Source organism: Furipterus horrens, unplaced genomic scaffold, assembly GCF_987537825.1.
Source record: "Furipterus horrens unplaced genomic scaffold, mFurHor1.1.pri manual_scaffold_3, whole genome shotgun sequence".
NCBI classification, from domain to species: domain Eukaryota; kingdom Metazoa; phylum Chordata; class Mammalia; order Chiroptera; family Furipteridae; genus Furipterus; species Furipterus horrens.
In genome coordinates this window covers 32275322-32300101 of record NW_028327173.1, presented here as the reverse complement: position 1 = coordinate 32300101, position 24780 = coordinate 32275322, and the positions used below count along the sequence as shown (strand labels likewise).

Genomic DNA, 24780 nt, shown 5'->3' with positions numbered 1-24780 from the left:
GACCTTGTCCCCCACAGGCTTGTTGTGAGGCTATAATTAAATAATAGATGTTGGCACATAATAGGCACTCAAGACATCCTGACTATTACTATTTTATAAATATCTCTATTCTATGAAATAGATACATTCAGGAGATTCTTTGCTTTACAAAAGAATTCACTGCAGGAGCCCTTTAAGCCCTCAGGCCTGCTAGTGCATTTTAATGGGGACTGAGTTTGGAGAAACCCATTTACACAGGACTTTTCAAGAACGCAGCAGCCAAGGCACTAATGAAGACAGGCGGATCTCAGAGCTCCCTGGGCAGATTCTCTCAGATCCTGTCCAGCAGGATTCTCTGAAAGACTAGAGGCTAAAAACATCTTCTCTGAAAACCCACAAAGAACCACAGGCTGCCCTCTGTGAAGCCTTTTTTTCCATTTCTGTTTGGAAGGGCTGCCATATCTCCAGCTATGGGTCCCGCCTTAGGGAGACAATAGCAATAAGCTAACAACATTAGCTAACATTTATTGAGGGCTTCCTATGTGAGAGGCACTGTGTTAATTCCCATGCATTATCCCACACAAGACAATAAAAGCTCATGTCTGTATAATTACAAGTGTTTTCAGATAAAAGAAGTTTCTATAATTCCTCATGAAGATCTCGCAGGTTATTATGATCTCTGTTGGGTTTTTTTTCAGATAGAGGAACTGAGGCACAGAGTAGGTAAATCATTTGTCCAAGGTCACCCAGCTGTAAGTGATGGATTATGAGAACCAGCCTGAAGCCCACCCCATTATAGACCCACTGCTCCATGCCCCATCCCGCTCCCCACCGGCACTAGATCCAGCAGAGAGAGCACTGCAGGGCAGAGGCTTCCTGCTGGAGGCATTGCCCCTCCCTCTGCCCCCTCCCCATCTCACTTAGCCCTCCACAAGCTGTTGTCAATTGCACTGAAGTATTTACAGCAACCAGCTACCGCTGACACCTCTATCCACGTGGGCTATAATTTGATGCTCAAGTTGTTAAACAGCCGCTTTCCAGCGCTGAGCTCTTCATACATGAGTGTCTCTCCCAAGAGCCAGGCTGGCTGCCTCTCAGCTGCTCCTGGAGCTTGCACACCTCTCCTGCTGGTGCCAGGCATGCACACATATGCACACATGCCAAATACACCACCACACAAACACCCACTCACCATTCCCATCACAAAGCAATCCCAGTTCCCAGGTCAGGACACACTCACCGATACACCTGATATGTATCACAGACCCCCAGCCCACCCAGTTCACACACTTCTTGTCATCAATACACAAGATACGACAAAGGTAATGGCTGAGGATATCCCGTGTAAAGCAGATTGCACAAGTGAGTGGTTGCTAGTCATGCTCATCCCATGCATATTTCCACAAAATATGCTCTCCCCTCATAATTATTTATGGGAAAATCACTCACATGCTCAATTCTGCTGTAGTGTAACCAGAAAAAACACTACATATATATTTTCACTTAGCTGTGCTAAATGCAGCTGTCACTCGTATGTACCTGTATTTGATCATGGTTTCACTGAAGTGGTGGGTGCAGAGAGCTCATTTCCAGCACATCTGCACACGTTGGAAAATGTGCATCTGGTGTGTGTACCTAACCCCGGACTCTGCTTCTGTGTGTCAGTGCTGTGTGTGTTTTGGGGTGGCTGGGAGCGATGTGTGTGCTCACACTAACACATCTGCCTTTCCGTGTCTGTGTCTGCTTGTACAGAGCAGGCCCAGCACGTGGGTTCTGCTGAAGGCCCGCTCCGCAGGGAGGCTGCAGAGTAGGGCTACACTGGCATAACTATCCAAGAGCAAACATGGAGAACCCAGATCCCCACAGAAACCTCTTCCCATTATTATAGCAAGGTGGGGGACAGTTCTGAAAGAGATAAGGGAGCAGGGGATGAAGGAGAGAGAGGGGGTGAGGGCCATGAGGGCAGAGAAAAATTGGGGCCCATCAGCCCAGAGGAGAATAGATTGAGAAACACTTGCTCGTCCAGGGCAGTGGGAGCTGACAGGTTGAGGGCCTGTGGAGGACACAGGCTTACAGCTCCTCTGGGACCTTTCTGGGTCCCCTGGCTGTGAGGGCAGGGGTCAGCCTTAGCCCCTTTCCTGGAGGTGCTGAATAGGGTACTGAGGAGGTTCCATGGGGTAGAGGTGGTGGAATGAGCCTGAGCTGAGACAAGTACAGTCAGACTGGGCACAGAAAGAAAAATGGGGAAAGAAAGAGGGGAAAGAACAAGGGAGGGAGGAGAATGGGAAGGGAGAAAGAATGTAAGAAGGGTGGATGAGAAGATGGAGACCCAAAGGACACCCAGGGCTGTGCTGAGAGATAAGTGAAGGGAATGCTCTTGCAGCAGGAGCTGAGGGGACCAGGGTCTCTCCTGCCACCTTAGCAAGCCCCTGATGAGAAGCAGTCCTGCCCTGTGTGGCCGAGCTGCTGAGTCTTCGAGGAAACCTCCCTGGGACCTGGAACAGGCAGAGCAGAGATAGGGTGAGCGTGCCTCCCTCAGTCACCCTACAACAGGACCTGACTGGAGGCCCAGGGAGGAACAGGAGACTGGAGGGGAAAAGAAAAAGAGCCCTTAGTGTAGGGACAGGGAAGCATGGGGACCCATGAGTCCAATAATCAGAGTCCACAGCCTGATGCTATTTACAGTGCAACCAGCCACAGAAGTGCAGCGTCTCATTTGGAAAAGAATGGCTCCAATCCCCATCTCCAGGCCCTGTGAGGACTAAATAAGACAACGGGGGTGGAAATGCCTTCTGGTAACATCTGGGAGCCTCCTCACTGACGGAGATCACCGGTAGGGGAGAAGTCAGGAGATTCAGGTAGAGATGACAGGGAGCAATTACCTATCCACACGGAGATTTTATTGTCAGTACGTGTGCTTGTGTGGCCTGCCTCATTCCACAAAGGATTTGAGTTGGCTGAGGGAAAGCTCACTGACAGACCAACTGCAGGACAGATGAGTGGGCAGAGCAATGAAGGCAGAGGTGATAAGATGGCAAGAGACCTCCAGGGAAAGGTCATTCATTCAGATGTTCAAATCGCCGTTTACTTACTAAGCATCTACCAGGTTTGGTTCCAGATGACTTGACCAGGGACAACAGTATGGCAAATGTTAAGTTTATTCCTCTCCCTTCCAAATACACTGGAGCCTCTTTCACACACCGTGTGCCACATTCCAAAAGATGGATCAGTCCCAAAGAATACTGATGAAGAGAAAGAAAAGCAGATGGAACAGCGTTGGTCCATGGGTGGGTCTCCATCTGGGCATCCCACAGCCTGCTGGGAGCCAAGGCTGATCTGAGTCACCTCTCTGCACAGGGTGGGACAACACAGCAGGGCTGGGGTGAGAGGGGGGAGGGGAGGGGCTACTTGGCTCTAGGAGCCACTAAGTGGAGACTGGAGCCAGAGGTCTCTGTGCCTGCTGAACTAGGTTTAATAAACTTCGAACTAAGGAATACCTCTCTCTCTCTCTCTCTTTTCTTTTCTCTCCTTTTTAAACGAGATAAAGAGAGGATGCTCTCTGTATTTTCCAACAAAGCCAGTCAAAGCCTCTCACCTGGATCTTTAAAACTCAAAATGGAACAGAAGACTCAAGAAGTAGACATGGCAGAGGCAGTGTGGTGTGGTCACCAAGCCCCATTCCTTTTCCTCCTGCACACACAGCTAGAGGAAATTTCACAGTGTCCCTTGCAGTGAGGCAGAGCCATATGACTGGGTCCTGGCCAGGGGAAGTGGTCAGAAATGATATTTACCACCTGCAGACCTGGCTCTTTTAAAAAAATCTCCCCCAGAATCTTCTGTTCTCTCTCCTCCTCAGCTGAGTTAGGAAGATCCAGTGGAAGATACCAAGTGCCTAGCACTGGGGTCCACAACCCCCAAGGGGTCACTGGATAGAATTTGTTGGGTGGGCACTCCATAAATTTGAATAGGAAAAGTTTCTATCTTTACTTTTACAACCTCTAAACTGAAATTCAGCATTTTACTTAATTATTAAGGGAGGCAAAGAAAAAAACCCACAGTAGTCCCCATACCTATAATTTTGTCACCCACATAAATCACAGGTATTTTTCTGTATCATGGTAAGTTGTTGCAGGCCATTTATGGACTGTAATTGTACTGTTGTTAATCCTGTTGCTATTTTCTTATACCACAAATTTATTCTATTGTTTTATCATATGTATTATTAAAATTTTAATATTTTGGCCTTGGCTGGTGTGACTCAGTGGATTGAGTGCTGGTCTGCAAACCAAATGGTCATCGGTTTGATTCCCAGTCTGGGGGCACATGCCTGGTTTGCAGGCCAGGTCCCCAGTTGGGGGCCCTCAAAAGGCAACCAAACAATGATGTTTCGTTCCCTCTCTTTCTCCCTCCCTCCCCCTCTCTTCAAAAATAAATAAATACAATCTTAAAAAGAATAAAATAAAATGTTAATATTTCAATACAATTGACTTCTTTTGCAGTCCTGTGAACTGGATTTTAGGCATTGAAAAAGTCTTTATTTTTAGGGGTCCATAGGCTTCATTAGTCTTCCCAAAGGGGTCCACAGCACACACACAAAAAAAAGAAACATAAAAACTCCTCCCCTCTAGAATGATGGAACCCCTATTGGGAAGGCCGTGGGTCTCTGAACAACTGTGTGAACAAAGTGCCCCACCACCACTGATCATGTGGATTATGAGCTGGATGAAAAATAATCTTAATTTTTTAAACTACAGGCGGAATGCAGGGCACACCTCTCAGGTGCAATCAACTTTGGACTCACCTTTAGCTCTCCTAAATGTCCTTTCTCATAAAGGATGGAATGCGGCTGGGTGCCCACACTCAACCTCCTACTGTCAAATTGTCCCTAATCTTCAAGGCCCAGCTCTCATGTCACTTCCTCCAGGAAGTCTCCTGTGCCCGTCCACTATCACAGGATTTATTGCCCCTGACCTAAAGCACCAAGAGCTAGCAAATATCAGACTGTGAGTTTCTCCATGGGTAAGAAGCTGGATAAATTCCCTTCTTGTTCCTTACTCTATACCCCACTCCTATGGTGGGCCTAGTCCAATGGGGCCAGTAAAAGTTGGCTGCATGGGAGGCAGGCAGGTGGTCAGAGAATTCTTTGATTTAGCTCTATTCCACCCTCAAGCCTATTACAGGCTTGTTCCAGATCCACACAAAGTATGAATATTTAACAAAAGTACAGGGGTGGGCAAATGTAGGTTTACAGTTGTGAGTATGTAAAACAGAGTCTTGTACTCCTTATTTATTAATTATTGTATTATTTATTATTATTAACCCATTTGTGCTCACCCCTGTATATAATGTGGGGGGTGGGGGGAGAGGAGGAGAAACTGGTGCTTTCCCACACTGGTGCTTTGATTTCCTTTTCTGAGATTATTTCTGCCCCAATCTGGATTTTCAACCCATATTGTTCTCTAGGTCTGTGTAGTTTGGGTAGCCAAGGAGACTGGAGGTCACAAAGGAGTTAACAAGATGAATCCTCTCCAACCCCAGTTGAAAGATACCTCCTGTGGGTCCCAGCTGAGTCAGCCTCTTTGTCCTACACCCTTGAAAGCCACTCCCCCTGCGCAACCCCTCTTCCTCTCCCACCCTGCCCCGCCCCCCACCCCCCTCCCCACCGTCTAGTACTTGGAGCCTCTGCCCTTGGGCAGGGGGCACTCATCCTCTCTGCAGCTCCAGAAACCGTGGACAGCTACTGCACCATGGAAAAGTGAAAAGTGGGGATGTTGGGAAGGTAGCTCTCCAGCCCCTCCCTCAGGGGGTATCTGCCAGCCCAGGCTCCTTTTGCAATGGAGATGAGAATGGAGATAACTGATCTTGACTAAAGCCCCCCTCTCTCCCTTCAGGTTATCTTGTTACACTGGGCTCAGGATCCCCAGCCCCTTCCCTGGATAATGCAGTGCTCACTCCCTCTCCTCTACCACACCTGGCACCAGAGATTGTTTTATTAAGGGTCAGACTTCTAAATAACATTAACTCCACTGGTCTTTGGGCAACACGATGCACTTTTTTGGAGCACCTCCAAACACGTGATTGATTTACTCCTTCACATGCCAGGCCTTGTGCTGAGGACAGAGTCATTGATGTATTGGATTCAACTCTTGCCCTCAAGGAGCTCCCAGGTTGGTGAGGAGGGTGGAGCAGTGAGCAGAAAATAACACTCTAATATGTTCTTTAAAAGTGCCAGGTGTTGCAAGAGCCCAGGGGAGAAGCTGTAACCCAAGGCTTGGCAGGTAGGGGTTGCAAGGGAGAGATGGCTTCCCACAGGAGGTGACACCTGTGTTGGTAGTGAACCAATCAGAAAGGAGGAAAAGGGACAATCAGATTCATGAACCATAGAATCATTGGTTCTTAGGCTTATCAAAGTATTGACTGGACTCCTAGAACTTTTCTTTTAATGAACAACTATTTATTGCACCAGATGCCATGCTGGGTAAAAAGATCTCAGGCACAGGAAGGCACTCCTAGCCCTGGCCCCCAGGATGCCCCAGCCTCCACTGAATAAGTTCACTTTCCGAATTCTCTCTCCCCACCTTCAGCCACCTTCTAATCATGGTCAACTTCTTGTTCCAGGGCTTTAGGGCATGCCCAGTCAGCTCTTCAAATGGATGTCCCAGAACTGGCTTAAAGGGCCAGATGGGAAAGGAATGGAGCAGAGACCAGTGTGGAAGTGGAAGTGGGGAGCTCTGCTTCTGTGCCAGAGCTGGGGGACCTACCACAAGGACTGGACAGCCTCATCACCTAACCTGTGCAGATAAGCCTTGAGAGCGAGAGCACAAGAGCCAACCCGGTTAGCCCACGTACATATGGTTAGCACTGATCTCCCCACCCCCACCCCGGCACCACCAGTCAGTTTAGGGGCATGCCTGTTAGCCCAGTGTCAGGCATGCTTAGAGATGGGTCGTCCCGTTAACACAGGTCACCCTTTTTAGAGTTAGTGGGCCTGCTTTGGAACAAGAACGTTCTGGTGGCAGAGTCCACCTCTAACAGAGGGTCAGTCCCAGAGGGGTGAGGCGGGGTCAACTCAGTAGGTACTGGTGAGCTCCGGGTACTTTGGGGCCAGCGGCGCCCCCAGGTGGCAGGGCCCTGCCAGCACCCAGGATCTGGTTCAAGAGGGTTTTAGAAACCTCGCTCATCACAGGCTCCTCAGGCTGGAAGCCCAGCAGACTCAGGACCCGGGCCTCGGCCGTCTGGAATTGCTTCTGCTTCTGAATTTTCTTTGCACGCATGTTTGGGGCTCTTTCTCTTCATAGAATGTAATTTTGGTGCATGAACGCACCTGAGAGCGAGAATCATAGATGCAGGCAGAAAGAAGACAAGTCACGGGGTAACTCCAGCACCAGGAGAAGCAAAGACAGAGCTCGGCCCCTTGCCCCAGGCCCTCCCCAACCCCCTGGGTCCCTGTGGGCAAACATCCACTCTGAGAGCTGTGGTCCGTGTCCCCCCACCCGACCCGGGGCTTTTGGGTACTTCCTAATACAACCCCACAAAATCTTAAGTTCTCAGGTTGTCCTCAAACAGCGGCACTGAGAGAGGAGGCAAAGTCACCACCTCTTCCCCACTCCATTTGGGGACTGTTATCCCCACAGCATGACCACCGCGTACACAGGCTTCTAGTTCTCCAGTTCCTAGGACGTGCCCTCCCTTACCTCCCTTGGCCTCAACAGTCAAATGCTCCCAAGGGCTTCCCAGAAAGGCAAGGGAGCTGGGGTAGAGGCTCCCTTTAATATTTCCAGCCAGCCTCTGCACCCATGCCACCCTATCCCAGTGTCCGCATAGTGTGTGAGAGCTCAGCAGGCTGCCAGGTGGTGACTCACCTTCACGCCCACCCATAGTCCCCATCTTTCACAAGGGAGACAGGTTCACTCCGAACCCAGGGACCAAGGCATCTGAGGGGACAGCCACCCCTCCATGGCCCTGCTGAGGGAGGAAAAATCCCCGAGTCTGGGGTAAAAGTCCCTTGGGTCCAGAAAGGGAAAAGTCAAGCCACCCCACCACCACTATATGCTGTGGAAGCACTGAGGCATCCACCTGGCTGTGTCTCCAGAATCCCAGCACAGCCTGTGACAGGCAGGCCAGCACTGTCTTATCCTGCACCCTCACTGCAGAGGGAGCTGAGGAAGGAGCGAGAACTCTTCAGCAGAGTAGAAGAAGCAGGTGTGAGAAGTCACTGACCCAAGAACTGGAAGTCAAATCCAGGCTGACATATTCCAGCTCCATTTCTCAGACAGAGGAACCGAGGTTCAGTGATGGTGGGAAGCACTGGTCTGTCAGGGAGCCAGCAGCCTGGCTAGATTCAGGAATCCTCTCCCCTTCTCTGCCCCCAATATTAGGTAAGCCATCATCCTCGGGGTGGATGCTAAAATGAAAACCAAGAAGGAAGGGAAAGAGGTGTCAAAGCTCTGGAAACTTTCAGGGGTATGTATAATTCAGAATTTTATGCTGTGTGCGTGGTGGGGGACACAGGAAGGAATGGGTCCAGCCAATGGCTCCAGCCAGGACAGCTTTGGGTCTAGATAGCCAAGATTTTCTTCATTTATTCTCCACTGTGTGAAAGTTCTAGAGTGAGATGGAGCACCATGGGAAGCAAGGCTTGGAGTAGCCAGGTGAACGGACTGGCTGATAGATTTGCCAACTCTTAGAAGCAGGGAGGGTGGAGTGCTACTGCCTGGGACAACTGAAGGGAAAGAGGCAACTTACTCACAAACTGACCATTCCCCCACCACTTCCTCACCCCTTCCTTGAAGCCAAGCTGGTGCCCAACCTTCTTTGTGGCTTGCGGCTGGGGGAAGGGTTCGGCCACCTTCCCTAGCCCAGGAACCCAGAGTAAGGTGGAGCACAAGATGTTATTGCTCACCCACAGTCCTCCCAATTGCTGACTGCTGAGCACCTCAGCCACCTAAGAGCAACCTATTTTATGTCTTGATTTATCCAGATAATTGTTTGCTCTTTCACACCTTGATTGACTTTCCTTTGTCCTGCCACTAGTAATGAAGGAGGATTTGACTTTCCTCCTGTCCTGCCACTATGAATGAAGGAGGATTTGGAAGCTCCCATAACCCAGACAATATTTGAGATTTCCCTAGAGTACAAGAAGAGATGGTAGGTTTTTTTCCCCCTCAAAGTATCTAGCCAAATGCTTTAATGTGCAATGCTCATACATAGAGGCTGCAGGCTCTAACTTTGTATCTGCATTCTGCTGAGCAACTGTGGGGAAACACCTCTCTCCCCCTTCCTCCATACCTGTTTCCCCATGGGATCAAAGCTAGCCTTGGAACCTTGCAAGCTCTAGTGTTACCACCCTCTTGGTGCTGAGTAGTTCACTGGGAATGGAAGAGAAGGCTCCAAAGCCTTCTGGGACTGCTGACCAAGACGTTCTGTGCAGATTGGAAGAGAGGGTGCTCACAACACCTGCCAGGAGAGCAGGTCAGAGTCCAGATAATAGAGCCTCTTGGCCACTCTGGCACAACCTGGATCCACCCTGAACCCAAGGCAGGCAGGCTAATGGGGCTGGACACCTGCAGAAAAGGGAGGAAAAGGAATTATGGGAGGAGGCCAGCCTGCCCCACTGATGGCCAAGTCACTGTGCCTCTGAGTGACTTCACTGGGTGCTCCGAGTTCCCAGTTCTGTCTGCAGTGGGAAAGGAAGTAGGGAGAACGTGAGCAGGTCCCAGTCTTTGCTAGAAGAATGAGGGAAGAGGCTCAGAAATTGGACCTCCTCCTCCTCATCCTGGCATAGACTCATTTCTAATACTTTGACCCCAGTCCTCCACACCCACAGCCCAACAGCCTCTGCCCCAGCCAACTCAAGAAGAGGGAAGCACATTCTAGGATTCACACTGATACAGTCACAAATACATGTTAGCACAGAGTCACTCACAAATATTCACCCCCAAGCACAGTCATCCGAACAGATTTACATACACCCGTTCCCACTCACACAAACCTATACATGGTTGCAGACCCTCAAATACCCAAAAAGTACATACACACCTATGGACTGTAATACCTGGAACCATCATCATAAAGTGGAAACCTGCCACCATTAACCCTTAAAACACCAAACATATTTTTTACCTCAAATGTGGTGATAATCACTTGTTTGACCTTTGCTTGGGTTCTCAATACCAGAGTTAGATTTCTTGTAATGACACTAAGCAGGTGTTCACTGCTTGTACCTCCAATACAATGCCCAGCACACAGTAGGTGCCCAATAAATATTTGTGGATCGAAGAAGGAGCCAGAGAGGAAAGGGCTGTCCAGGGCTGGAGGCAAATTAACTTTCCTGTGTTTGAGCCTTACTAGATAGTTCCTCAGACGGGATAACTGTTCTTGGACACAGGCAGCTCTGATACTGGTCTCACTCTTCAGATGGTAAACAGAGAAACTGAGGGATCAAGCTGCCAGGTGCGCACCAGAGGCCACAGTTTCTGCCTGGGGCAGATCAGAACCCAGAAGCAGCCTCATAGTCCATCTGCTCTTGCAGCGCTATATTGAAGACCTTGGGTTTGCAAAAGGATACTCAGAATGATCCTCCATCCTCCAGCCTGCCTGGGCTTCCACAAAGCCTCACTGGCTTGGGGCAGCCCAAACGTGAGGAACTGCGCACAAAGCCTACCCAGCAGCGCTTCTGGCCCCAGGATCCAACTTCATGTACAGAGGGCCCAGGTTCTTGAATCCAATCCCCAGCTTCGTAACTGAATTGCTGTGTGATCTGGACTTGGTTCCTTCCACTCCAAAGCAGAAAGCAGAGCCCTAGGTCTTCAAGCCCCTCTAAGCTGCTTCCATCTGGGTCCGACGCTAATTAAGAGAGAACCTCGCCAACTACTCTCTGACTGGGGTGACTCACAGCAAGCCGAAATAGTTCCAAAAGTCTGGGACATTTACATGGAACTCGCCATCGAGATGTGAACCCACAGAGCCCAAGAGAAGATGCAGCCTGGAAAGAAAGCAAGGATGGGGAGCGGGCGGTGGGGGGAGTGGTCTCCCGAAACCCAGCCAGGACTAGCAGGTCTGTGTCTGAATGGGATGGGGTATCTAAGCCAGGAGTGCTAGCGGCACCGACACCTGCTGGGGGAGAGAGGAAAAGAGCGAAGCCCCTTTGTAAGTAGCCCTGCAAATCAATTTGGACAATAAGCCCCACTCCTGTATCCTCAGTGACCCCCACCTTGACCCACACACACTGGCATTGTCAACACAAATCATATGAAATGCGTTTTTCAGGGCTGCGGTGATTTTTATAGATCAAAGAAACGAATTTAAATGTTTTGTGCTCCCCCCTCAATAATTCGTCCTTTTCGGTCCTAAGATCCGTGCAACCGCAATTCCAAAGATACTTCTAACTGCATTGACAGAAATCCCCTGGAGGTGAGACCAGCCTGAGGCGATTTTCCAATGTTGGGAAGCGAGCAGAGGGCATCAAGGCCCTGGCTCCCCACCGCACAACGCACGGGACGCTGTAGTGGCAGCTACAGGCGACTCGCCTGCCGCAGGAGCACGCTGGGTTTGCTGCGCACGGGTAGCGAGCGGCGCACGTCAAGAGAGTTGGTTTGGGCGTAAGGGGAGGACGGGAACAGTCAGGACCGGGAGCCTGTCGAACACCTCCAGGAGGACGAAACTGCCGAGGCTGGCCTGGTGGTGAGTAGGGCACCTGGCGCAGACGCCTGCCACCCGGAGAAAGGCAAAGGTACAGACAGCGAGGGACTTCCGCTCTGAGTCCGTATGGAGCGAAAAGAGAGCGCTCCGCAGAGACCCGAGACAAGAGCTGGGAGTCGGGCGAGGGTCGTATACAACCCCGAGGGTAACGTGCCCACTCCGTCCCGGGGGACGAAGACACCGGAGAGGGCCGCCCTGTTTCCGCAGCAGTCTGAAGCCTCGGGGCCTCTGAAGCAGCGCAGCCTACAGCAGCAATGGCTCGCTCGGCTACGAAAGGAGGCGGTGCCCGCTCCGCCCCGCGCCGCGCCCACTAGCTGGCCGAAAAATTCGTTCCGAAACCAGAGCTGGGAACCTCTGTTCCCCTTAGAGCTTTCTATATTGATACGTGTCTATGCCAACCTTAAAGAATAGAATAACTCCGCTCCAAAACTCAAATTAACATTTGTTTTGCTCTCAAATCCTATGATAGACAAAAAGCTTTAGGAGGCTTAATTCTCCTGTACGACCTCTGTCCACCTTCAGTCCTCTTTCACCATTTCTCCAGAAATCACAGAGCACCAGCCCCCAGGACAAATGTGAGCTAGGTCTCATCATTCTGGATGGTTCTGAACACATCTCTAGGACCCAGCTTACCCAACCTTTTGAACTACGTATCCGAATAATTTAGGCGCAAACCAAGCTCTCTCTCCCTTGCCTTTGACTGGATGCGCAGGGTTGGAATTAAATTCCGAATCCGGTCCATAAAAACTATGCAAGCTGCCTCCTCCTATCGTCCGTCCCCTAAGCTCAAAATCCTACCAGGCACGCTCCACACTCAAAATCTTTTCTCCCTTTCTTCTGTAAGGTCCCTCGTTTAAACAGCGTCGGCGCCTTTATTCGCCTGACCCGATGCGGAGGAAAACCGGACCGATCAGTCATTGTCTGGTCCGCGACCGCCCCCACCACCGCCGCAATCAGTGTCACAAAACGCCCCTTTCAACAGATTCCAAACCCTCTTCACCCGGGCTCACCGAGCCTTCAACTTCATTAAGTGCGCGCTGTGGCAGCGCTGGAGGAGGCGAAGTTTAAATAAACCCGAGAGGAAAAGGAGGAGGGGGTGGGCCTGGGGAGAGTTGCTAGTTGAAGGGGAGAGAGTGAAGTATTTTTGAAAAGGGGAAAAAAGTCATCAGGGGAAAAGCGCTTTGTAACCACGAAGACGCGCCTGCTGGGGCGAGAACAAATTGGATATGGAGGGGAAGTGTCCTCCCCCACCTTCAACTCGCGCTCCTGGGTGGTCCGGGGTGCCCCAGGAGAAAGGAAGATGGGGAAGAATCGGCGGTGAAAAGAATTAACCACTTTAATTGCGCTGCAAGACAGAAGTGGGAAGGAGAGGCTCACCGATGTGCCTTGATCACCCAAACCAAATAACCTTCAATAAAATAAAATAAAATAACTGCCCTTAGCAGTAGCTGGAAGAATATCAAAGTTTTGAGAATCAAAGCTGTTCTCTGCCATAGAAAGTAAATCTGCAAGATGGGGGAAATTGTGCCCGGAAAGACCCCCTCCCCCTTCTTGCGGCCTGGGGCCTCTCGGCGCTGGATGAAAAGGAATGAAATTGAACGAAATTGAACGAAATGAAGTGAAATTGACCAGTGAAACGCCAATTTTCTTCCTCTTTAAACTGCCCGCTGCCGGTAGCACTCTGCGAACCCCAAAGCCTGTTTCTTAGCATTTTTTCTCACGTCAAGAATTGAAGGTATGCCCTGGATATTTTCTTACTATTGTCACCGGCTGTTGGGGCCAATGCGGGCAAAGGCTCAGCTATCTTCCACCCAGATAGTGGGGAAACCCACATGCACCGCTGGAGATGGGATGGCCTATTTCACCACTCCCCTCAAGGCTAGCTTCCTCAGTAAGGAGCCTTACACTGAACACCCAACCTGTGCACCCACAGGGTGGGAGGGAGCAATTTACAGAGCCCCTCTGGTCTGGAAACGGTGAGGAGCAGGAAGAGGACTCTACCAGAAAAATCTGAAATTCCCTCACCCTCTTTGCCCCTCCCTACAGTCCAGGTCCCAGGCGGCCCTTGCCAGCTCCTAATTAACAAGTTCCTGGCCCATACAACCTAAAAGGGTCCCAATTCCCAAACACCTTCCTTCTCCCCTGCCTTCTGTGTGCAGATCTCCCAACATTCTTTTTCTGATGTTTTTCAAGGCCAGTTGGGCATCAGTGGCTTTCTTCTGGACCCTAGTCCTCAGCCATAATTACATCTGGCCTATAACTGGCCTTCTTGACCCCAGGGAAACTCAGGTCTGAGTCAAGGGTCTGAGGTCCCAAGCTTCCTAGAAGCCCCTGAAAGGGTGTTTCTCACTCTTCCCCAATCCTCTCATGTCTACATTTTCCTGATATGGACGGACCCCCTGATATACACGTAAACACCAAGTAATACACTCAGATAAGTTCACACATACACACTTTCACAAAGACAAATTGAGGACTCTGGAAGGATTTGCTGCTTCTCCTGCAAATAGCTGTTGTATCTCATGCATCCACCACCATCAGAGATGAATTCTGGCTGACTTAATTTTCTCTTTTCTAAAGAGGAAAAACCAATTGATAAAGCTTTTACTTGAAGCTCCAACCTAATACCTGGGAGAGATAGATTCATGGTAAATGAGATCACATAAGCCACAAAATGTTTTACTGCAGACAAACTCACCGTCATGTTCAACCTTCCTCAAGTGAAAAGAAATTAAGTCAAACTCAGCAAAGTCAGTCAGCCAAGCAGCCAGCCAGAGACCATAATCCCAGTATCAACAGACACCCCTCTTTTTACCATTGAATGTAGTCTTACCTCTCTTGGGATTGTTTGATAAAATCATGGAAAGGTGGCTAGTCCTCAGTATTCATTCTCCCTCCACTCTCAGTCTTTCAAGAAGATGGAGGAGAGGGCACCTCACCTCTGCCAGAGGGGCTGCTTTTACCATAGGTACCTGGAACCTTGTCTGCAACGTTCCCAACCACTCTCCCTCAGTCCTGTGCAGTCTTCCCATCCTGATTCGGATTCTGACTCTCTTCTTAGAGGGCACTCTCTCTTCCTCCTCCTCCTCCTTTCCTACTATTGCTAATGCCTGGGAATCTGGTTCAAGAAGTCTGTATGGCTTCTCCCTGCCTGCTCCCCTTAACTTCTCTACATCTGTCTTTTTCCTTCTCTGTCACTTGTCTCCCAATCCTTGCCCTCTGCATGTGTCTTTTTTCTGTGAAGGCTGAACTCCCTCTTTTGCACCTCTGTATCACTCCTCCTCTATGACCTCAGCTGAATGTACAGAGAAAAGAGCTACAAAGTAACCATCTGTTTCACCCAAAGCATCTCCTCTAACCCAAGATGCTTGCAAGTCTGGCCACTGGGAGTTCCAGGTACAGGAATCAAGCTGGAATGATCAAACGGCTTATGGAAGACACTACCCAGTCCAATGACTTTGTCCTCAAGCAATAAGTTCTGACTTTGAGCACAGTTCAAAGGTTAGGGGAGACTTTCCCTAACTGCGTAGTAGGACTACACTGTCTTTTCTTTAGCACACAGCACACCTTAGGTTGGAAAAGAGAGGGGTTTTCATAGTCCCCAGTTCAAGCCTTTCATGCCAGCTGTCCCGTGGTGGTGGGCCAGGAGGCATATCAATGAAGTCTCTATCTACAATGGCAACAGAAATCTCTCTCCTTTTCAGAAGACAGGGAGACAGTGACAGAATCCCAAAGACACAAATAAATTAACAACCAGATAGCCTGAAATAAAACTCACCCCTCCCAAAGGCCAACAAGGTACAGATATGTGACAACCCAGACAAACGGATCACAAGCTCCATAAAAGTCCCCTGCGCACAGAAGTACTGAAAATGCATCAAGAGACACAGACACTCAAATTGCACTTAATCAGTGGAGCGTCCATGAGCACTGGGCACCCAGATCTGCCCAACCCATGCTAAAGTCTGACCTTGAAGATGAGACTCCCCAGGTGCATTAGAAACAAAACCTCTCTGCGGAACCCCATGCAAAAACCTTCCTGGACCATAGCGAAAATGAAAGTTCTGGAGGGGTCACAGGCCTTCCGGAATCCTGGACAGCAAGGGCCAACGCTTTAGTTTCCCACACACATGGTAAGCCTAAGCCCTCCTCTGCCTGCCTGACTGCCCAGGGCCCTTCCTCAGTCCACCCCAGCCCAGAAACTGGAGGTCTCCTGGAACAGCCCCGACTAGGTAAAAACCAGAGTGCAGGCAGAGCTGGTGACTACTGGAGTTCACATACATTTATTCAATTGACACCAAAGGGGAGTGGAGGGAGACAGATTTTTCTTTTCTTCCACACAAACCATCAGATGATTTCACAAATCAGTGGAGAATTCTAAATCGATGCACACCCAGTGGACAGAGAATGCAGAGAGCAGCCCTGTACAGATATTTACACTTAATTACAAGACCCCCTGCCACAGGATGTGCCCTGGCCCACCCCACCCCCACCTCTCCAGTCCCTGACCCAGACCCTCCTCTCCCACCCCAAATTCATTGCCTTAGCTACAATAAATATCCCAGGGCCTGGGACAGTGCAGAACGCCGACAAGGGCTGCTGGCCCTGGTTGGCTGGACTAGCCGGCCTCGGGTAAGAGGAAAAGTTCCTTCAAAAGCACCCCAACACAAAAGAGGAAGGATGTTTCCCAGTGGAGTGGAATCCAGGGTCTCCGCAGGGATTGTGGAGGCCCCTCGCTTCACCTCTTGGTTCAGCTTCACCTGTGTAGACACATCTTTAGGCTTCAGAGAGAACGAGCTTCCTCGGAGAACGGCAAGGGAAAATAACTTGAATTTTTCTTTTAAGCACGAAGCAGGTAATAGATGTCTTTAAATTATAATATTGGATAAGCAGGGCCTCAAAGTTGGGGAAGAAGTGGAGGAGAGATAGAGAGGAAGATCCCTCTGCGGAGGTGGTGTTTCTGGCAGGATCCGCAGGGCCTTGGGAGGGCACCGGGGAAAGCCTTCTTCCGGGACTGCCGGAGGCGCAGAGGGTCGGGAAAAGCAAAGACTCCCCCGACGCTCCCCTCTCACTGCTCACACTGGAATGGGATCATGGCTTGCGACCTCGTCGCGTAGACCCGGGCCTCTCCCTGAGCGATGGAGCCCGCTTCCTCCCAACTAGCGCCGAGATTCTGAGCGTGGAGCCAAGTCACGCGCAGGCCCAAGGTCTGGAGAATCTTCATAAATAGACTCCCTGAGTTCCGCTGGGACCGCAGGAGCTCTTGGGAGAGGCTGAGGAGCGCGGGCCCAAGTGGCCCAGAGCCCGACGCGGTCAGAAGTGGCAGCCACTGAGACCGGCAACTTTGCCGGCAAACGGGGCCCCTGAGGACAGGAGGGAATCGCCGGGGTGCGAGAGGCGGATGTGGCCGGCCACTGGAGCCAGAGCCGGGGCAGTCAGCATGGCCAAGACTTGGGCTTGACCCCCCGGACCCGCCGCCGCCGCGAACGGTGATCCCGGCGAGCCCTCGCCTCCGCCGGGAGGTGCTGCCCCGCCGCCACCGTGGCCCATGATGTGGTCTATAGAGAAGGAGGGCCTCTGCCCGGCCCCGGCACCCCCGCCGCCTGCACCACCGCCCACGTCCGTCTTGAGGCCCTGGCGCAGGAGTGCGGTGGACAGCCCAGCCGCGGTGCCGGCTGCGGGAGGGCTCAGGGATGCGGGATAGAAGGCTTTGGCGCAGCCCAGCTCTGCGCCCAGGAAGGCGGGCAGGCCTGCGGCGCCCGAGCCTGGGCCCGAGCCTGTGCCTGGGGCTGGCGCAGGGGCCGGAGCCGAGGCCGCGCCCGCGAACACTGAGGCCGTCGGAGGTCCGGGGGGAGGCGCAGCGGCACGGCCGGGGGGCACCGACAACTGGCAAGGCGCGGCAGCGGCTGCGGCAGCGAAAGCGAAGGCGTGCGGGTGTGGATGAGGATGCGGGGCCGGACCCGGAGGTGGGGCGCCGTAGGCGGGGAGTGCCAACCCGTAGCCGTAGCCGTAGGCGCCGTACGCGGCGAAGCCCGGCAGGAAGGCGCCCGGGTCCCCCGCCGCCGCAGCCCCGCCGCGCAGCAGCAGCTCCGGGTGAGGGTGCGTGTGTGGATGCGGCGGCGGTAGGGGCTGCCTCTTGAAGCGCTTGCGGCGCCGCAGGAAGCTGCCGTTGTCGAACATGTCGGCCGACTCCGGGTCCAGCGTCCAGTAGTTGCCCTTGCCCGGGTTGCCCGGCTCGCGGGGGATCTTGACGAAGCAGTCGTTGAGCGAGAGGTTGTGGCGGATACTGTTCTGCCAGGCGGGGAACTTCTCCCGGTAGTAGGGGAAGCGACCACTGATGAACTCGCAGATCTCGCTCAGCGTCAGGCGCTTCTTGGGGCTCTGCAGGATGGCCATGGTGATGAGCGCGATATACGAGTAGGGCGGTTTCACCAGCGGGCTCCGCGTCGCCGCGCCCCCCGACGGAGGTCCCGGTCCCGGCCCCGCCGCGCCCCGGGCCGTCGCCGCGCCTAGCTCAGGGCTTCCCGCTGCGGCCACCGCCCCCCGGGGCGCTAGAGCGCGGGGCTCGCCGTCCGAGCAGCCGCCCGACTCTTCCTCCTCAGCTGCGTCGGCCTCGGCTTCCTCTGAGGGAGGCTCGGGGCCGTGAGGGAGCACGTCCCGCGGGACCCGGGGCCCGGGGCGGGCAAGGAGCTCCCCCCCACCGCTGCTGCCGCCGCCGCCGCCGCCCACCACGTCTATGTCTGCGTCCGCCTCGGAGAGCGCGGCCGGGGAGCTCTCGGAGGACATGATCTCGCAGCAGCAGCTGCCCAGGGTCATGGTGCCGCCGCCACCACCGTGGTTCTCGGCTCCGCTCCGGCCGCGGCTCCGGCTCCGCCGCGCTGCCTCTGGGGCGAGTGTGTTTTGCGCGCGGGCGGGGAGGGGGCGGAGGACTGAGGCGGGCCGGGAGGGGTTCCCCCCCAGCTCCGCAGCGCCCCCTCGTGGCCCAACTTGGCCGCTCTCACCTCTCGGTGAGCATCCGACTGGCGGCTCTCTCCGTGGCTCCGGGAGCCCGGGCCCGGGCCTGCACCCGGAAGGAGCTCAGGCCTCCTCTCACCCTGACCAGTCTGGGCCCCGGGTCCCCCCAGGATGTGGGGAGGGGGAGGGTCGGGAAATTCGTCCCTCCCGCCTAGCGGCTGCCTAAGGCGGAAGAACGCGAACCCGGGGCGGAGCTCCCCGGTGGGGCGGGGCGGGAGGGGGCGGGTGGAGTGGCTCCGCGGAGGGGCCCGGCGGGAACAAACAGCCGCGGCAGCTGGAGCTCGGCTCGGCCAGGAGGCGGGTCCTCCTCCTCCCCGCAAACCCCGCAAATCCTTCGTTCCCTGGAGCCGCTGCCTTCAGTGTGCTCAGCCCCGGTATGTTAAGGTTCACGCGGGCGCCAGCCAGAGCCTGGAGAAATAGCGATAGCCCCCAGCCATCATCTGTCCACACTGCAGCACCGGGCCACTGAAGTCGAAGCGCAGTAGAAATGCAAAGGGGGCCTGAGACTCCACGAGCAACGCCGCGGGAGCCTGAGCTGCTTCCGGCCCAAGGGGAGACGCACTTGAGTAATCGCGCGGAGCAAACTTGGAGCTCTCAACCTTGGGCCTCGGAGAGGTGAGAGATTCCGACTGCTCCCCTCTCTGTCCCACAAAGCTTGGACCCTGCCACCATCCCCCAGGCCGCGCCGCTGGATTCTAGACTCGAGAGTGTGCGCTGGAGACCCGGGGAGTGCGCCGCCTGCCCGTCGCTCCCTCCCTGAAGCTTCAGCGCGGCGCTCGCATTCTGGGAGCGCGGTCCGGGCCATCGCTCTGAGTTTGCCTGCACTCAAACCTTTTCTCTGTCTCAGTATCCGTTTGTCTCAGACTCTGTGACTCTGTCTTCCTCGCGCTCGGTGAATCCTTGTCTCCGTTTCCTGTGGAAACCCTGCATTTGCCTGGGTGTCTGTTAGTGTCGAGGAATCCCTCGCTCTGTCTTCCTCTCTCCCCCATCCCGTCGATGCACTGAAGGGCTGCCCCCCAACTTTCTGACCGGACTTGTAGGCTCTACAGACAGGCAGCAGGACTCCCACGGAGACCTCCCCCAGTGAACCCTGACTGCAGCCCCGGGCCAGTGTTGCCTTCATCTCCCAGAATCAGGAGCACACAGGTTGGTCCTGTGCCGTTTTTACTTGTCAGCCGAGTTCCCTTCCATCTCATTAGGCCTCTTTCTCCCCTGGTCTCTCTCCAGGAACCCAGTAACGAGCAGCACTCGCTCACACTGGGCCCACCCGCTCAAACTGGGCCCGTCTCCTCCTCCGGGGGGTGAAAGGGGAGGTAGGCAAGAACTGAGCAGATGAACAGGCTGCTGCCCGGACAGCGCCGCGCAGTGGCCAAAGCTCCGACATGCGAGGCCTGAGACCCCGCTGCCGTTGCGCCATCACACTACATGACAGTCAGCAGGTTACTTTCCCTTCCCAGCCTCAGTTTCCTCCTTTGCTTAGTAGTTAAGAGCAAAGAGCCAGCCTGCAGTCAGGCTTCTGGAGTCCCAATCCTGTACTTACCAGCTTTGCCACCTTGGATCAGTTTAATAACTCTTTGTACCTCTGTTTCTTCTGTAAAAATGAGATGAAAAACACCCTGGTCGTAACTAATATGCAGTAGTAACCAAATCATTCTGGGCTACTTTTGAAGAGGGTATTGCGAGCACTGTAAAGACTCTTGGGGAGGAAGAAAGAAGTTGGAGGTGGTGTAGTCTCCTACCTGATCTCAAGCCCTGGTCCAGCCCCCTGACTGGGTGGGTTACCACTTTACCACTGCCGTATCCTCACTGTGCTGAATTAGGTCCCCTGTAGATCAGCACTGGGAGGACAGTGAGAGGAATTTGCAGTTTCTCTGGGCTGTATCTCAGCAGGACTGATATGAGGTGAATTTTCGCTTTCACCTAACAGCAGCCTCCTATATATGAAATAATTTAGTGTAAATCTAACTCTTCGATTCCACAGGTAGGGCAACAGAGGCCCCAAGGGTGAGGGAAAGGACTCCTCTAGGCTTCTCCAACAAGACAGACCAGGGCTGTGGGCAACCCTTGTCACAGAATCCTCATGCCAGTGTTCTCCATCCTCCTGAGCCAAAGGAGGGTGGAAAACAGGTCCAACTGCTCATATCCTGTGAGAACAACTCCTCTGGGCTTCTCTCTAGGACCTCAACCAGGGAGATCCACCTAGTGTGCAGGGCCTGCATAAACACTCTTCTTGGGAAAAAGAGAAGAGATCCAGTCATAAAGCCGAGGACAGGAAATTGGACAGGGACTAGTGGCTCTGGAATCAGAATTTGCTAGGTGATAGGGCTGGGAGGAGGAGAGCTTTGGAGAGAAGTTTTTTCCACAAGTCCAGATAAATTCACATACCTAGGGTTGCTAGATTTAGCAAATTAATTTTACCTGACAACCCTACACAAATCCCCAGCTTGCTCAATCTCTCTGACATCACAGACACACTATACTGTCTACCACACACCAGTTCAACCCAGCTCAGCTCTGCTAGTGTCTTAAGTAAATGGAGAGAAAGACAAGACTGGCACCATCCTATTCCATCTCACCTTCTAAAAGTCTTCCTTTTTAAAATGGCAAATGTGAATAAGTAGCTTCCTTCCTTAACAGAGCTCTCCAGGTTCCCCAGGCTCCAGCCCCATGCCCAGCCTCAGGGAAGACTGGCCGAGGCATTTACTGCCCATACACCCTGGTTCTAATGCTACAAACAGCTATGCAGAGCAGCTGCCGTTGCAGGCCCCTGCCTCTGCCTGGCCCTGCTCCTCACCTGCTGCTGCTGAGACTCAGGTTTGGGAACTGAGATACAGGCTCCCAGCCCCTGTTCTGCGAAGTGGAAGTGGTGCATGATCCACACACACACACACACACACTTTTACAGGAGTGGAAATCATCGAGGCCCACGAGATCATGTGATTTGCCAGGTTTATCAAGCGGGTGGAGGAGCAGTTGGTTTGGGCTCAGGTGTCTGTCTGCACTCCCAGCCCAGACCTAATCTGTTTATTCAGATGACTGCTTAGCCGGTACCCGACTCCACTCTTGCCTGAGGAGAGGTGTTTCTGGAAGCTTCTCATCCCTCCCAAGGTTCTGGGCCCATCTGTTTTGAATAATGCCAGGAATAAGTGCACTGGAGACTGGAAGAAGGGCAACGGGGGATTAGGGATTCCTTTAGTTTCTCCCGTTCTTCTGTGGCTCCAGTTTTCCCACCTCTACGACCCCACCCCACCCCCGCTGCGAAAACGTGGGCACTTTTCCAGAAGCTTGGGCTCCAGCACCCATGACTTCAGCTCCCAAAAAGCAGGCGGCAACAAGCTCTGCGGGACTTACTACAAGACCGCGTGCCCAGCCTCTTTCTTCACTAGGGTGTCTGCTTCACTATTTGGCCACCTCTTTTGAGCAGCCCAGAAACGACAGGGAGGAAGTGTTTGGAGGGAGGGGAGGTGTCCTTTCGGCAGTTTTTCACTCCAAAATGTTCGGATTACCGGGAGAAGTTGTTGCGTGTTTATTCAGATGTGTTGCTGTTCGTAGCGTCTCTCCCCGTATACTTCCTCCTTCCCTTCTTGTGGTCCACGTAGACGTGCTCTTCGAGCTCGGGAGAAACGAGAGTTCTCAGATGATTATGAGGACATAATTAAGTCAATCGAGAAACTGGAGAAGTGGGCGCTGAGCTAGCTAGAGGCGGGTGGCTGCGCGGACCGGTTTCCCGAGGCCTTCCCAGGGTTCGGGGAGCGCAGAGGTCCGCGCCTTGGTGTGACCAGGCTGCAAAGCAAGGCCTGGGCTGGGCAAGGTTACGCAGCGCCTTCACACTTCTCATTTTATTCCCAAGCCTGGCTAGCATCTGGGAAAGTGACCAGACTCGCGCAGTCGTCCGCTCTTCCCATCCCTTCCCGAGCCGGAAGCTCCGGAACGAGAGGATGTTTGGGCGCAGCCTATACATCTCCCGACCCCAGATTTTCGCCTGCTCCAGAGTAGTGGGCACTCTGGGTTGTCTGGGAGGCTGGAGACTCCAGATCTGTGACCTGCGGGGCGGACCTTAGGCGGCGGAGCACCCTACACACAGGAGCGGGACTCCTGATCAGAGTTCAGAAAGAGGCCGGGCCCTCTGCAAGCACAGCACTGAAAAGGCCTCGCGCCTTCACCGGCGAAGCTCACCTGCTGACCCCCCAGCACCGGCTCAGGGGTCGGGCACTTCTGCGGCACCCCCGACACCTGTGGACCCTCCACTTCTAGGAGGAAATGCCTCTTCCCCTCAATTACGCCTGGCCACAGCCCTCTCCCAGCCCTATCTATCCCGGGACTACGTGGTGGTGGGGTTCGCTTGAGCACCCTATGGCCCTTGGACTGTGTGCGGCTGTTGAGACCAGAGAGAGCTGTGGGGCCTGTCGACTCTCTTTCGTAGGAAGAGGGTTTCGAGCCCAGGAGATGGTGAGAACAACGCTGCTCCCCGACCGCCCGACCTGGGGGCCAGCTCCGCAGCCACCGCCGTAAGGCTGGCTCCGCACGCTCAGCAGACCTGCAGGGGAGCCGGGGAAGCTTCCAGATGTGTGGGAGAGGGAACCTCGGGTCTAGTGCCCCTGATGTCTAAGTGCATCCTGAGTTTCCGGGTCAGAGGGTGTTTCTCTGTCCACGAGTGTGGGTCGGTGTGCCCCTCTGTGCAACCGTGGCTCTGGGTGCCCGAGTGCTTTCCTGAGCAATCCGCGCCAGTCCCGAGTCCTCCCCTCCCGAAAGCACGATCTGTGCGGGTGACTGCCCTGGAGGACTTTCCTTTAACCCCGGTCCTGAAGTGGCGTGACCTGGTTGGAGGACTGCAAACTTGCTCCGTACCCACAGCGAGACCCAGCCGGGGTGGGGGTGGGGGACGTGTGAGGGTGCGAGCTTGGGTAGGTGTCTGGGAAGATGGCAGCAGCGGCAGGGAAGAGAGCATAAAAGTACGGCGCTGCCGGCAGTCGGGCAGGCTGTAGCCGCGGCCTCCTTCCGACCTTACATGTTGCCTGCTAAAGCAGCAAACCTCGGGAACCCGACGCCCTTCCGGAGCCCTGAACTGAGGCAGGGCTGGAGGAAGAAGGGTATAGAGCCTTCCGAACTTGGCCCCTTATGCAACGCGCGTGCCTGTGTTTAGCCTTTTTGATTCCGAAGCAGAGAGGTGGAACCCGTAAGGCTCGCCTTGCCGGGTGCCCGCGGTCTCGAGCCGATGCCAAGTGGAGTAAGTCCCAAGGAAGCAGAGCGCCTTGCCTCGCAGACGCTAGTTACGGATTCCTAGGGAACAGTGCCCTCTGGAGGAGCCGCGCGTCCACGCAGTCAGGAACTGGACGACAAGATCTGGGACTAGAGCTCTCCTTCCCCACGCACCACGCCACCCCTTTGGCAAAGTCATCCAGAGACGCACAACCTCCAGACCCCTCTTTATAAATGCTTGCTTCCTTTCCCATCCTGTACCTACGCTTCAAAACCCTGTTCAAATCCTGCTTCCTCCAGAAGGAAGCCTTCTCCAGAGCCCAACGCATCTTACCCCCTTCCTACTCTGAGCTTCTCAGAACCTAAAACCTGAACCCTCGACTTCAGTTTTCGCACCCGGCACTGCACAGACGACCTGCCTCCAGCCTCGCCTTTCTCCGAAGAGACTGTTAATCCACCAACTCCACTCACCCTTTGCATTGTATGCTGGGTGTACTGTTTGACTCCCATTCCCCCTACCTTCTTCCCGCCCCCACCCACTACCCTCAGTAAAGGAGCGAAGTAATTCATCCCAAAATTGGACTGTCGGTTTTCAAAGTTTATTTCCCATATGGGGAAATTGAGACCCAGGGACTGGGCTGACTTCCCCAAAGTTATACAGTAAATTGGTAGCAGAGGTGGAACTAGATCCCTCCTCACCTTTTTCCTAGACCAGACCTCTCTCCAGTCACCTGAATGGGGAGCAGGTGATGTAGGGAAGGGCTCGTTTTAAGGGGTGAGGACTGGTTGGAGGAGTTTTGACATAGGAGAGGGGAAATGCAGGAGGGTGTGGGGGGGTAGTAAGGAAGGAAAGGAGGACAAAGATTCATTGAAAGGTCAGACTTCCTT

At 53.5% G+C, this 24780-nt stretch overlaps 1 protein-coding gene across 1 annotated transcript; it reads right to left on the bottom strand.

The window, feature by feature from the left end:
• Positions 1–16212: 16212 nt before the first annotated feature.
• Positions 16213–18733, bottom strand: FOXD2 (forkhead box D2). The gene has a single exon (XM_090271615.1). It carries the CDS (start codon positions 18493–18495, stop codon positions 16993–16995), a length of 1503 nt encoding a protein of 500 aa, XP_090127741.1. The 5' UTR covers positions 18496–18733; the 3' UTR covers positions 16213–16992.
• Positions 18734–24780: the final 6047 nt, after the last annotated feature.

Coding starts and splice junctions, on each gene's coding strand:
- FOXD2 (XM_090271615.1), bottom strand. CDS start 18,495: ATGACCCTGGGCAGCTGCTGCTGCGAGATCATGTCCTCCGAGAGCTCC.